The sequence below is a fragment of the Camelus bactrianus genome, chromosome X (genome assembly GCF_048773025.1).
Source record: "Camelus bactrianus isolate YW-2024 breed Bactrian camel chromosome X, ASM4877302v1, whole genome shotgun sequence".
NCBI classification, from domain to species: Eukaryota; Metazoa; Chordata; class Mammalia; order Artiodactyla; family Camelidae; genus Camelus; species Camelus bactrianus.
In genome coordinates this window covers 29863365-29877613 of record NC_133575.1, presented here as the reverse complement: position 1 = coordinate 29877613, position 14249 = coordinate 29863365, and the positions used below count along the sequence as shown (strand labels likewise).

The 14249-nt window shown below is 41.2% G+C and overlaps 1 protein-coding gene across 2 annotated transcripts in view; it reads left to right on the top strand.

Annotated features, from left to right (window-relative positions):
• SRPX (sushi repeat containing protein X-linked) overlaps positions 1-13502 on the top strand; it is a 93788-nt gene extending 80286 nt beyond the window's left edge. For both annotated transcript variants that reach the window (XM_074360017.1, XM_074360018.1), the window contains 2 exons: positions 1217-1338; positions 12983-13502. In XM_074360017.1, coding sequence (XP_074216118.1) covers positions 1217-1338; positions 12983-13166 — 306 coding nt within the window. In that variant the 3' untranslated portion in view covers positions 13167-13502. The remainder of the gene's footprint in view (positions 1-1216; positions 1339-12982) is intronic.
• Positions 13503-14249: the final 747 nt, after the last annotated feature.

Here is a 14249-nt window from a genome sequence, read left to right as displayed (position 1 = left end):
AACACGGGAATGCGTTTCCCTTCCTGGGCATAGCAGGAGAAGCAGCTCAGTTGCCACCAATGCTCTGTTTGTGGCCTTGAATCAAGCCGACTTAGGCCTCAGGTTCCCTGGCTGAACAGGGCCGCTGGCTTGGCTCTGACAGCCACCAACTCTGGCCACCCACCTCTCAGCCTAGGAGTCGCTAGGTCACGCCACTCCCAGGTGCTGTGACTAACCCTTCCTGCCAGGTGGGGGCCACACTCCACAGCAGGTAGAGCTATGATGTGGGCTCCTGCCTGGGTGGGGTGGTGGTGGGGGCACTGTAGGCAACTCTGTTTCCCAAACAGGCTTTCTGGTCTGGAAGAGCTAGGAGCCTCAATCTGCAGTAGGCGGGGCTGTGTGTCAACTCCCCTGTCTGGGCATAGCCGGGGAACTCTCCACAGGGAAAGTGCAAAGATGGCGTCCCTGGCCTACAGGCTCTGAGAGCCTCCCTGCAGGCCTGTAGGTGTGCGCCAAACCTGAAGCCCGCTCTTAGGGTTGAAGACCCAGGACAAAAATATGAGGCCTCTTTCACAGAAATGGGGGTATGTTTCGGTCTGCTGTCTGTGCAATGCCCTGGACGGGGTAGCCCACCAAGAAGTCACATGGGACCCAGGAATGCTGACCTCTCTGGCCACCAGAGCCAGGCCATCAAGGGGTGTCCCTGGGTGGCAACCACCCAAACCAGGTCACCAGATGTAAAAAACCAAGGCATCAGATCAGAGTTGAAATCTTTTATCCATGTTTCTTCAGTATGTTCATGTGTTGGGGGGCTTAGGGCAGGCGATGTGAGGGGTGGAAGCACGGGCAGAGAGGGGACACTGAAATATTCCTTCCTCCTTGCAAAGACAAAATTAGAATCCTCTAGGGGTGGTCTTGGACTTTTTTTTTTTTCTTTTTGGAAATTTGGCTCATGCAAAGTCTCACCCCATCTTCTGGAAATACATACACTGCCATTTTGCTTAGGTTTTCAAAATCTCATTGCCAAGCCATTTCTGAATGATTCCTCTAGGAAGGTATTTAGGTTTTATAGCTACTTGTTTAACCCCAATTTCTCAACTGTCTTCAGGACAGTTTGGAGTGGGCAAATGAAGTTCCCAAAACAGAACAGTGCCACTCCTGTGAGTTTGCAGTTTGACATGGAATTCTTTGTTCAGCCACACTCACACTTCCTCTATTGTTTTTGTGTTTTTTCCAGCAAGCCCAGTGTGGTCTGGATCTTCGACACATCACCGTAGTGGAGCTGGTAGGTGTGTTCCCGACCCTCATCGGCAGGATAGGGGCAAAGATCATGCCTCCAGCCCTAGCTCTGCAGCTCAGGTAGGGGAAATTTCTGTCCTTAAATGTTATCACCTATAAATGTCCTTTTTCTCTGATGAGGTTCCTGGATTCCTCTCTATTCAGTCTTGATTCCAAGAAACCTTCAACAGTTAATTACTTTTATCCTGGGAGTATTATAACCATGCTAACTGGAATGTTGCTGCTTGTCCAAATATGATGCAGTGGGTAATTGACAGTGTTCTTTTCCCCCTCCAACCAAATTTTTTTGCTTTATCTTTGTTCTTTTTTTTTTTTTTTCCTTGGTAGGAGTGGGATGGGTAGTGGAGAGACTGCAAAAAGGTCTTGAGCAATCCTTGGTGTTATTAAGAGGGCAGGCATCCAACTTAGCCTTTCCAGGCTTGGCATCTTTTTCCTCCAGGCTTCCAGGGCACTTGTCCATAGCCCTATTTTAACAACTATATTTTATTTTGGTAACACTTACAAAGCCAGAACCATGGTGTCCAGACTCTGAGTAATGGTGCATTAAAGGAGCAGAACTCAACAGCCAAGAGGTAATTTCAAAGCAATCCAAATTTTTACTTGTATCTCTGGACCACTGTGAAAAGGATAATTAGGTTGAAGCAAAGCTTCTGAAAATCTGCATTTCTCACATATCTTTTTCTGTCATACACGCAAGGGGACGGGGTAGATCTCTGTTCAGTAGTCTCTCAGGGTCCCAAGCTGATGGAGGTTCCACTATCTTGTAACATCAACATCCAGAATATAGGACTTCGAGGTTTCTGCAAAAGGGGAAGAGTGAAAAGGAAAAAAAAAAAAAGACCACGCTACCTTTTTATGCTTAATATCAGAAGCATAAAATTGCTCTCTCCCAGTCGACTGGCCAGAACTCAGCACATGATCGTGATCAAACGTCAAGGGAAGCTGGAAAATGTAGTCTTTCTATACCCAGGCAGAAGAAAGTGAAATAGAACTTGGTGAATCCTGTCACAGATTTTTCAGATTCACAGAAATTCCTTGAGAGATTATATGATAGAAACGTCCTTAGCAAGTGATGTTAGATTGACACAACTTCTTCTTCTAATTTGTCTTATTTTCCATCTGCCTTTTGAGCTCTCTCCACCCTAAGAGAGTCTGCTCCATCCACACCAAGGTCAAAAACTCAGAAGGCCAAGGATGGAAGAATTATTATGCCTGAATTCTCTTTAGTTGACTGAAGGGTCTATGGCCATACCACCCTGAATGCCCCCAATCTTGTCTGTTCTCGGAAGCTAGGCAAGGTCGGGCCTGGTTAGTACTTGGATGGGAGTTGACTGAAGGAAGGAGAGGGCTGGGAACACTCAAAAGCTTTGGTTTGTTGTTTGTCCTACTGCATTTGCATCTAGTACCTGCCTAGGGTGTGTAACCCTCCTGAGGTCCGTACCAGATCTTTTCAACATTTGCTACCTAGTACAGTGCCTGGTACCATGTTGGTGCTAAGTAGGTAGAGTAAATGACTCTAAATTGAAACAGCTTTACTATTTCCAGGGGTGAGTATATTTACAATTAAAGGTATATTTACAAATACCAACACTTCAATTTGAAGATCACAGAACTTGAGAGGATCATGTTGACATCTGAAATTTTAATGAACATCCTCAAAGTAGGTTTCATGAAGCTATTGCTTATTTAGAACTACCTGCTCATAAGCTATGTCAATGATTTTTTAAAAAAACCTGTTGCAGAATTTACTAAAGGATTTTCTCATTGCATATACAGCTAGGGAATCTTTTTATAAAAGCTTGATAGGACTTTTTTTTTCCCCAATAAACAAATAGATGGGTTTATTTGGTCTGCAGGAATCTGCCTTTATGGAGTAAACAGGAACCCAATGGCAGTATCCCCTGTTTCCAACCTCCTTCTGTTAACGGCATGGCACTATTCTGATGGTATTAGGGCTCCAGAGGACAGGCATCCATTCAGTCTAATCACAGATCTAACTGCCCCAACTCCAGCGAAAGTCACATGCTGATGCACTCAGTGATTGAACTTCAGCAGAGGACTTGGGCTGGACTTGCTGGGAGGAGGACAGGGCAAAGTGCTTCCAAAACAGTTCGGTTCATTTTCTATCTGAGGTCTTTTTTGGGTGGTTTGCTTTGTTCATGGAAACTTTCATTTATTTTCTCTTCCTGAGTTTCTTCAGCTCCTTTTACCATGCAAATCATGTACATTTGCTTTCTCCCTCTGATGTTCATGATGAGCAGATTACGACCTAGATCCTTCCATTTTGTGCCAAAGAGGGGCTAGACTACATGGGTTTTGTTTTGTTTTTTGTTGGTTTTGTTATGTCTTTAAATGGCCGCATAGTATTCCATTGAAGGTCTACATATGTAAGATATTGATATGACTTTAAATTGTTTAAATTTGGAGAACAGAAAAATCTGATTTCTTAAATCATTCAGGTTGTATATATGGGGGCTATTCTAGACCTCTGAATGCTGAGGATGATTTAAGCAACAAGTAAGTTGCATAAATGAATTATGCAATGGTTCTCAAGCTTTAGCCTACCCCAGAATCCCCTGGACGGCTGTTAAAACAGACTGCTGGACTCAACCCCCCACAGTTTCTGCCTTAGTAGGTCTATGAGGGGGCCCAAGAATGTGCATTTCCACCAAGTTCCCAGGTGTTGCTGATGCTGCTTGTCTGGGGAATCACACTGAGTGAACCACTGGCCTTGTGTTTTTTTTTTTTTAACCAAAGGCTTTGAAATGGAATGTTCTATAACTGTCAATTACAAGTCTTTTACCCACTCAGTTAAATTTTATTCCTAGGTACTTATTCATTTTCATACAATTATAAGTGATTTTTCTTTTTTGGATACTTTGTTGTTAGCATGTAGAAAAGCACAAGAGTTTTGTATAGTCATCCTGTGTTCTGCAGCTTTACTGAATTGGTTTATTAATCTAACAGTTTTTGATGGAATCTTTAGGGTTTTTTTTTTTTATATATATCATGCCATCTGCAAGCAGTGACAGTTGACCTCTTTTCCAATTTGGATGCCTTTTATTTCTTCTTGCCTAGTGAGTCTGGCTAGGATAACAACAATAGTATGTTGGTGAGTCTGGGGCGGGGGGTCCTAGTCTTGTTCCTGATCTTAGAGGAAAAGCTTTCAGCTTTTCACCATTGAGTTTGAAGTTAGCTGTGGGCTTGTCACATATGGCCTTAATTATGTTGAGATATATTCCCTCTATACCCACTTTTGTTGAGAGTTTTAATCATAAATAGATGGTGGATTTTGTTAAATGCTTTTTCTGCATCTGTTGAGATGATCGTATGATTTTTATTATTCATTTTGTTGATAGGGTATATCATGTTGACTTGTAGATGTTGAACTGTCCTTGCATCCCTGAATAAACCCTACTTGATGGTATACGATGCTTTTAATGTATGTTGAATTCTGTTTACTAAGATTTTGTTGACGTATATGCATCTCTGTTCGTCAAGGATGTTGACATGTGATTTTCCACAGTTGTGCCCTTGTCCAGTTTGGGCTATCAGCTAATGGTGGCCTTGTAAAAATGAGTTTCAAAATGTGACCTCTATTAGTTTTTGGAAGAGTTTGAAAAGGATTAGTATTAATTCTTCGAATATTTGGTAGAATTCACCATTGAAACCATCTGGTCTTGGGATTTTGTTGGTAGGTTTTTGATTATTGGTTCAATCTCCTTATGAGTAATTTGTTCAGATTTTCTATTCCTTCATGATTCAGTCTTAGAAGGTTATATTTTCTAAGAATGTATCTACTTCTAAGTTGTCAAATTTCTTGGCATAAATTGTACATAGTCTCTTATCCTTTGAATACATGTGTTATCAGTTGTAACATCTCCTCTTTCATTTCTTATTTTTATTTGAGCCCCGTTTGGCTTGGTGAGTCTAGCTAAAGATTTATCAATTTTACCTTTGCAAAGAGCCAGCTCTAGTTTCATTGGTCTTTTCTGTTACTGTCTGTTTAGTCTCTTTTTGGTTGATTTTTTTTCTCTGATCCTTATTTCCTAACTTGTAACTTTGGGCTTTGTTCTTTTTCTAGTTCTTTGAGGTGTACAGTTAGGTTGTTTTCTAAGATTTTGGTTTCTTGAGATAAGCATTTACTGCTGTGAACTTCCCTCTTAGAACTGCTTTTGCTGCTACATCTCATAAATTTTGGTATGTTTTATTTCCATTTTCATTTGACTGAAGGTATTTGATTTCTCTTGATTTCTCTGACCCATTGGTTGTAGAGTAACTTGCTGTTTAATCTCTACATTTCTGAATTTTCCAGTTTACTTCTGTTTTTTTTTTAATAGATCTTATTCCTTTAAAGCAGTTTCAGATTCACAGCAGAATTGAGCAGAAAATAGTTTGCACATAGCCCTCCCCACCCACACATACATACTCCTCTACCCTCAACATCCCTCATCAGTGTGGCATATTTGGTACCATTGATGAACCAACATGGACACATTACCAACCAGAGTCCATAGTTTACATTAGGGTTTACTCTTGATGTGCATTCTATAGGTTTTGACAAATGCATAATGACATGTAGCCACCACTATAGTATCATACAGAGTAATTTCATTGCCCTGAAAATCCCTTGTGCTCCATCTATTCATTCCTCCCTCCCTCTCCCCAAACCCCTGGAAACCACGAACTTTTTATTGTTTCTGTAGCTGTGCCTTTTCCAGAATGTCAGTTGGGTGGAATCATAGTTTGTAGCCTTTTCAGACTGGCTTCTTTCACTTACTAATATGTCTTTTAAGTTTCTTCCATGTCTTTCATGGCTTGATAGATAATTTTTTTACTGCATATATACTTTTAAATTTACATATATGTACTGTTCATTGTTTCTAAGAACGTTTAGAGCTTTAGCTTTTTAAACTTACATAGTTACCAAAGGAATAAAGCCAACCACAAAATAAGAATTAATTCAAAAAGATACATACACCTTGCTTATTAACAGCGAAATTATTTATGACTGCCAAAATGGAAGCATCCCAAGTGCACATCAATCGTTGAATAGATAATAAAGATGCAGCATATATATATATATATAAAAAATATAAAAATATATATGTATGTATGTAATGGAATACAACTCACCCATAAAAAGGAGGGATGTTTTGCCATTTCCAGTTCTTCATTCACTTTTTTTTTTTTCATTTCAAAAACCAGAATTTTATAACTGGCAGAGACATTTCCATTACATCAAAAACAACAAAATACCTAGAAATAAAGTTAACCAAGGAGGTTACCTATACTCTGAAAACCAAAATGACACAAAGAAGTGGAAAGATTTCTTCTGCTCTTGGATTGGAAGAATCAACCCTATCAAAATGGCCACACTGCCCAAAGCAATCCACAGATCCAACGCAACCCCCATCAAAATACCCGTGACATTCCCCACAGAACTAGAACAAACAATTCCAAAATTTATAAGGAGCCACAAAAGATCCCAAACAGCCAAAGCAGTCTTTTGTAGGTCTTTTTTTTTCTTTCTTCTTTTTGTTCTCTTTTCTTATGGTTTGGTGACTAGAGAAGGTCCTTTAACATTTGATGTAAAGCTGGTTTGGTGATGCTGAAATCTTTTAGCTTTTGTTTGTGAATCTTTTGACTTCTCCAAGTCTAAACGAGAGCCTTGCTGGATAGAGTATTCTTGGTTTTAAGCTTCCCCCTTGCATCACTTTAAATATATCATGCCACTCCCTCCTGGCCTGTAGAGTTTCTGCTGAAAAATCAGCTGATAACCTTATGGGAGTTCCCTTGTATGTTACTCTTTACTTTTCCCTTGCTGATTTTAATATTTTCTCTTTATCCTTAATTGTTGTCAATTTGATGACTATGTGCCTTGGTGTGTTCCTCTTTGGGTTGATTCTGTGTGGTACTCTCTGTGCTTCCAGGACTTGGGTGACTGTTTCCTTTCCCAAGTTGGGGAAGTTTTCAGTGATTATCTCTCCAAAAATTTTCTTAGGTCCTTTCTCTCTCTCTTCTGTTTCTGGGAGCCCTATAACGCAAATGTTAGTGTGCTTCATGTTGTCCCAGAGTTCTCTTAAACTATCCTCATTCCTTTTTATTCTTTTTTCTTTTCTATGTTCTGAAGTAGTGATTTCCACTAATCGGTCTTCTAGGTTACTGATCTGTTCTTCTGCCTCATTTAGTCTATTCTTGGTTCCTTCTAGTGTATTGTTCATTTCAGTGATTTTATTCTTCAACTCTGTTTGGGTATTCTTTACATTTTCCAACTCTTTGCTAAAAACTTCACTCTGTGCATCTATGCTCCTCTTCAGTTCTCTGAACATCTTGGCCATCATTACTTTAAACTTTCTCAGATGAATTACCTATTTCTTTTTCTGGGATTTTCTCTTGTGCCGTGGCCTGGGAGATATTCCTTTGCTGTCTCATATCGTCTATCTTTCTATGTGTTTGTGGATTCCTTTCACAGGCTTTGGGATTGTTGTTTTCTTATTTCTAGTATCTGCCCCTGGTGGATGAGGCTGGACTAGAGGCTTAAGCAGGTTTCCTGGCAGGAGGAGCCAGTGCCTGCCCACCTGGACCTCTGGTGGGTAGGGCTGTGTCTAGAGGCCTTTGTGGCTTAGGAAGTCTGCTGATGGGTTGGGGCTGTGTTCCCACCTTGTCTGTTGCTTGGCCTGACGCTTCCCTACAGGCTGTTGGGTGGGGCTAGGTCTTGGTGCTAATGATCCAATTGAGATGTCAGCCTCCAGGAAAGCTCATATAGATTAACACTCCTGGGATGTCCGCCACCAGCTTTTATGTCCCCTGAGTGAGCTGTAGCCATCCCCCCACCTCCCCAGGAGACCCTCCAAATCCAGCAGGCAGGTCTGGCCCAGGTTCCTATGAAATCACCGCCTCTGCCCTTGGACCTGGTGCACGTGAGTTTCCATGTACGCTTCCCTCCAGTTTACTTCTTGTAATTGATTTCTATTTTCATACATCGTGGTCTAAAAAAGATGCTTGATATAACTTCAATAATCTTTCTAAACTTAAGACTTGTTTTATGGCCTCACATGATCCATCCCAGAGAATGCTCCATGTGCACATGAAGAGTACATATTTCTATTGCTTTTGGATGGAATATTCTGTGTATATCTGTTTAAGTCCATCTGTTTTAATGTGTTTAAGGCTATTTTTTAATTGATTTTGCTGTTGGGATGATCTATTGTTGCAAGCTGGGTATTAGTCTCCTACTATTATTGTCCTGTCTGTTTCTCCTTTTAGGTCTGGTCTGTTAATATTTGCTTTATATATATATAATACATATTATTTATAACACATATTATAAATATAAAAAAGTTATATATATTTGTATATTTATAAATATATATAAAGCAAATATTCCTCTTGTATTGCCTTTATCTCATTTAGTCTTTGTTTTAAAGTCTACTTTATCTAAGAATAGCTATTCAAAAATATTAGGAAAAACTGTATGTACACAAACTAATATACATAACGTGTATGTATGTGTCAAAGTTTTGCTGCTAAATTTAACCTTTGTTGTTAAATAGAAAATAAAAATCAATAATTACAAAAAAATAGCTATCCAACTTCTCGTTTCCATTGGCATGGGATGTAGTTTTCCATTCCTTCACTTTCAGTTTGTGTATGTCCTTACGTCTGAAGTGTGAGACTCTTGGAGGAAGCACATAGCTAGGTCTTACTTTTTAAAAAGAAATCTATTTAACTACTCAAGTCTTTTGATTAGAGAATTCAGTCCATTTAAAGCCTTGGTTTTTGGCTGTTTCTTAGTTCCTCTGTTACTATCTTTTTCTTCCTATGTGGTTTGATGACTGTTTTTAGTGGTATGCTTAGATTCCTGTATCTTTTGTGTATACACTGTAGCTTTTTGCTTTGTGGTCGCCACGAGGCTTACGTATTACAACTTATTTATAATGGTCTATTGAAACATCTGAAGCTCCACATACTTTTTTGATGCCACAGTTGACATCTTCTAATCCTGTGTATCCCTTAACTAGTTAGTGTAGTTATTTTACTACTTTTGTCTTTTAACCTTTGTACTCGTTTTATAAATCCACTGCCTTTACTGTATACATACCTGTTAACAGTGAGATTCCTACTTTGATGTTTTTTCTTGTTGCTAATTAGTGCCATTTTCAGCTTCAAGTCCCGTTAACATTTCTTGTGAGGCTGGTTAATTGGTGGCCTGACCTATAGCTTTTGTTTGTCTGGAAGACTCTATCACTTCTTCAATTCTGAATGATTTTGTTGGGTAGCATATTCTTGGTTAGAAGTTCTTAATCTTTCAGCAGAATAAATTGTTGCACTCACTCTGGCCTGCTACAGTTCTGCTGAAAAATCTGATTTTTATGGGGTTCCCTTGTATGTAACAACAAGGAAAAAAAATTTAAGATTCTTCCCTTTAAGGTTTTGACATTTTAATTATAATGTGTCTGGGTGTGGTCTCTTTAAGTTCCTCTTTTTTGGAACTCTCTGGGCTTCCTGGATTTGGTGGTTTTCTTTCCCAGGTTAGAGAAGGTTTCAGCTGTTACTTCTTCAAATAAGTTTTGTTTCTTCCTCTATTCTCCCACTAGGACCCCTATACTACGAATATTAGTCTGCTTGATATTGTTCCATAAGTCCCTTAAGGTATTTTAACTGTTTTTCATTCTTGATTCTTTCAGCTCTCTGAGTGGGTGAGTTCCACTGCCTTGTCTTTGGAGTTGGCTGGTACTGTCTACTGGTTCGTCTGCCTTGAACCCCTCTAGTGCGTTTTTCAGTGTGGTTTATTGTATTCTTCTCTGTGAGGTGACTTCTCTTCAGTACATTGTATTTTCTATTGCTTCGGGGAAGTCACTATGCGCATCCATTCTTGGGAGCTTGGTGGGCGTCTGTATTAACTATTAACTCATCAGGTAAATTATTATCCCTGTTTAAGGTTTTTTTCTGAAGTTTCTCTTATTGTTTCATTTAGAACATATTCCTTTGTTTCTTCATTTTACTTGACTCTCAGCTTCTATGCATTAGGTGAGCCACTTCTCGTCTTGAAGGAATGGCCTCATGGAGGAGATGAACATTACTGCTGAACCCTGCCCCAGGTCTTGTTAGTGTCCCACACCTTTGTGACTGTCTAGTCTATTTTAGTTTTAATAGCTCCCAGTGTTAGAGGGTGTGCCAAGACCTGTCAGTGCCCCAGTGGAGAGGATCAGTCAGCACCTAGATTCAGGCTGACTGGAAGGCAGACCTTCAGGCAGCAGCTTTTAAAGTAAGCAAATATGCTTGCAGTCCCTCAGGACTGCATCTAAGCCCTGGTGGCCACCAGGGCCAGGCAGTATACAAAGAGAGATACATAAGGTGCCTGCCGGCTTCAGCAAGGCTGAGGCAATGCACAAAGATGTCTTTGCTGGCTGCACTGTAAAGATGACGACCTGCTGGAAAACAGATAAAAGAGCTGGTTTCTGCTGGCTTTAGCAAGGTAGAGAGTTCCAAAATTGCTCCCATTGGCACATACTTGCCCCCTCAGTCTGACTCCTTGAAAGACTAGCAAATGAGCCCATTCATATAAAGTCTGGGTACTTTTCAAATGGGTCTGGGGAAAGAGTTAGTCTTCCCATGAGCTGTCTCTCAGTTTAACAGCCCCGTAGATCTGACGTGTACAAGCCTCGTTAGTGTTCACAAGTTAGATGTTTTGGAGTTTGTCTCAAGAGCAGGCCTTAAAAGTTGGGGTGCCTGATAAGCAGGAGTTACTATCCTAGATTTTAAGTTTTTTTCAGAGAAGATTGTTGGAAATGTACTTGGAGATTTGGTGTGTCCACGGAAGGAGGTGAGTTCAGGATCTTCCTACGTTGCCATCTTGAACTGGAACCTCCTGTAGGATTTCTTTGTCTAGAATTCTCTAGAAGATTGTCCAGGAATAATTCACTGCATTCTGACAAACGTTTGTGTAACTCCGAAATATTCCAGGTACCACCCCTCACGGCTGTGGCCACCTGGCCATAGTGGAATGCATCTTCGTGCCTGGCAGTAGCCTGCTGACCTGACCACTCATCTCTTCTCATGGCAGTTTTCCCTCTTTAGATTCTGTGTCAGTCAAGACACAAGGCTCACAGGAGGAAGGTGTGTGGTAGCAGCTGGTGGCACCGTGGGACATTTCCATCCTAACAACTTCTTAAGTAATGGAACATCCAATGCTCCGATTCCTCACTGGGCATCCTTCCCCATAGATTCCAGCCACCACAGCATTGCTTAGCCATTTATTCTTTCTAGACTTGTTTACTTTACTCTTCTGGTTCCTGGGACACCTGTTCCCTAGGCCTTCCCTCTCTTCTCTGCTCCCCACAAACTCTCAGAGGAGGAATATTTAAAGATGTAGAGAAGTTTAGCTCTCCATTGTCACCTCACTTCGTGGTCTGTTTACATGTTCAAAGACTCCTGAATGCACTTGAGTCATCTACTCCAGCGTACCCCTCCGAGCACCCCAAGAAACCAGTGGAGAGGTTGTGAGGCTTTTATTTCTACTCACTAGAAGTCAATAAGCCAATTTAGCCTCCCACTGGGATAAAACAAATTATTCCCATCTTCCCTGAAACTCCCTCTTAAAAAGCAGAAGTGTAGTCAGTCTGGATTTCGAGTAAGGATTTTTTTTTTTTCCTTAATACATTTGTGTCAGGAAAATATTTCACTTTAAATCCAGATGGCAGTATATATTCTGCCTCACAGAAATCTCAAGACAGTTTCTTCTCCAGATTTTGTTTAGTTTAGCTGAGTGGGCTCTTCCCCACCCACTCCGGCCCCCACTGGGCTCAGCTTCTCTGTTTGCTGTCTCTGGCTTTTTTCATCTAAACATGTTTGTATTGAAAAATTTTTTTTTTATAGTTTAATGTGGTAGAATAGGAAAAAAAAATCAGACCTTTAGGAACCACTTCACATGCTTTTTGAAATTACCTGAGGTACAAATTAAGTCACTCTACCTAGGGTTATAGAGCAAGTTCAAGTTCAAGTCCCTCTATGCAATCGTGAGCTGGATGGACCAGAACTATGATGTTTATAAAGTTATTTCAGCCTTACCCAGTCCTGGGTTTCTTAACCTTAGAACTGCTGACATTTGCGGCTGTATAATTGTTTATGGGAGAGGGAGGGGCTGTCCTGTACACTACAGGATGTTAGGCAGCATCCCTGGTCTCCAGCCACTAGAGGCCAGTAGCATATACCCCCACCCCTGGCTGTGAACACCGAAACTGTCCAGACGGAGCCAAATGTCCTCTGGGGACAAAATCACTCCTATTGCTAACCAGTGACTCTAATACAGATGTGGTTGTACAAATGTAGTCTGCAAATGGGGATGGACTCCAACTTAATACAAAAACTCCTGTTAGCACTGTTGCTACGCAGCACCACTGCAGGTGTAGTCTTCCTGACCTTCTAATCTGAAGCCGTACTACTCAGCCCTTCCTGTGCATACCAGTCTTTGGTGGATCTTGGTAATAATGCAGCTTCTAATTCAATAGGTTTGGGGTGGAGCATGAGCTGCTCCGTTTCTAACAAGTTCGTGTGTGATGTTCCTGGTCCAGGTGCCATACTTGGAGTAGCAAGGGTCTAAGGTTTGATTTGGTCCTTGGTGGCATTAAGCCTTTGTCCGGACCCAGTGGCACGAGAGCCCACGGGTGGCAGTTTTGACACAGTCCTCTCTTTGCCCCAGGCTGTTGCTGCGGATCCCACTCTATTCCTTCAGCATGGTGCTGGTGGATAAGCACGGCATGGACAAGGAGCGCTATGTCTCCCTGGTGACGCCTGTGGCCCTCTTCAACCTGATCGACACATTCCCCTTGAGGAAAGAGGAGATGGTCCTGCAAGCGGAAATGGGCCAGACCTGTAACACCTGATGGGCTGGATCCTCTCTGGGCAGGTCCTCTTCTCTTTCTACATCGTGCTATGAACACAGAAAGGCCTGAAAAATATCCTTGATGTACAGATTTTTATTTGTAATTTTAAAAGTCTATTTTATTATAAGCTTTCTTTGCACTTAAAAATAACACTGCATTTTGTACTCTGAAGGATTCCCTCCCCAAAATGAATATATTTACTCTAGCTCCATCATGGCTGGTTAATTTTATAGAGAAATTAGGGAATACACCCATACACATGCTTTCAATGCACATTATTCAGTGTGACACATATCTTTTTTATATAAAACTTTTAATAAAATATTTTGGAGCAAATTGATAAACTCATTTTCTTTTTCAAGCACCAGCCATACTTGCTCAGTGTGGTCACGGGTTTTAGGATGGCGATTCTTAGTGGTGTTTTAGGAAAGGAAAAATGTAATAAATCTTGTCAAGAGAAGCTCAGCTGAGCTGGGAGAGCTGGACTTTGAAGTGGTGGAGCAGCCAATTAAAAGCAACAAGCTGAAAATGAGAGGTAAGACCTTAATCACTTGTTTACTGGTATAAACAAAATGAAAAATGGAAGATATACCAACTCTGTTTTGTTTTTCCTCAGTGGACCAGTGCACCAGTTGAGGGGCAGGTGGCCCAGCAAAGACACGCTGTTGTCACACTGTTGAGGGAGCCCCGGCTCTTTTATGGATCCTGGAATCATGGCAGTGGGGAGGGCTAGGAGCAGACAAGTACTGGATACTGAAATAGTGGGGAAAAGTACCTTTAGGCGTCTCCCTTCATGCTCCTCTGCTGAGACTTCCCTTTAGGAGGAAGACGACCTCAGCCCAGGGCCTCGGAGACCTAGGAATGAAATCTGCATCCCTAGCCCACGTGACGTGTGAAAGAACAAGAAGAGTCCTTGGCTACAGTTGCAGCCAGTGAGCGTGATGCACTGTGTACCAGTCGTGTGGGGAGAGCACCTTTTCCTTCATGCGACCTTCCAGGTAAAGCCTCTGTAATGGCCTATGGTCAGGCCTGAAAAAGCACACGTAGCTTTATAACCAGGAGTTGGACTCTTCAACTCTCCCA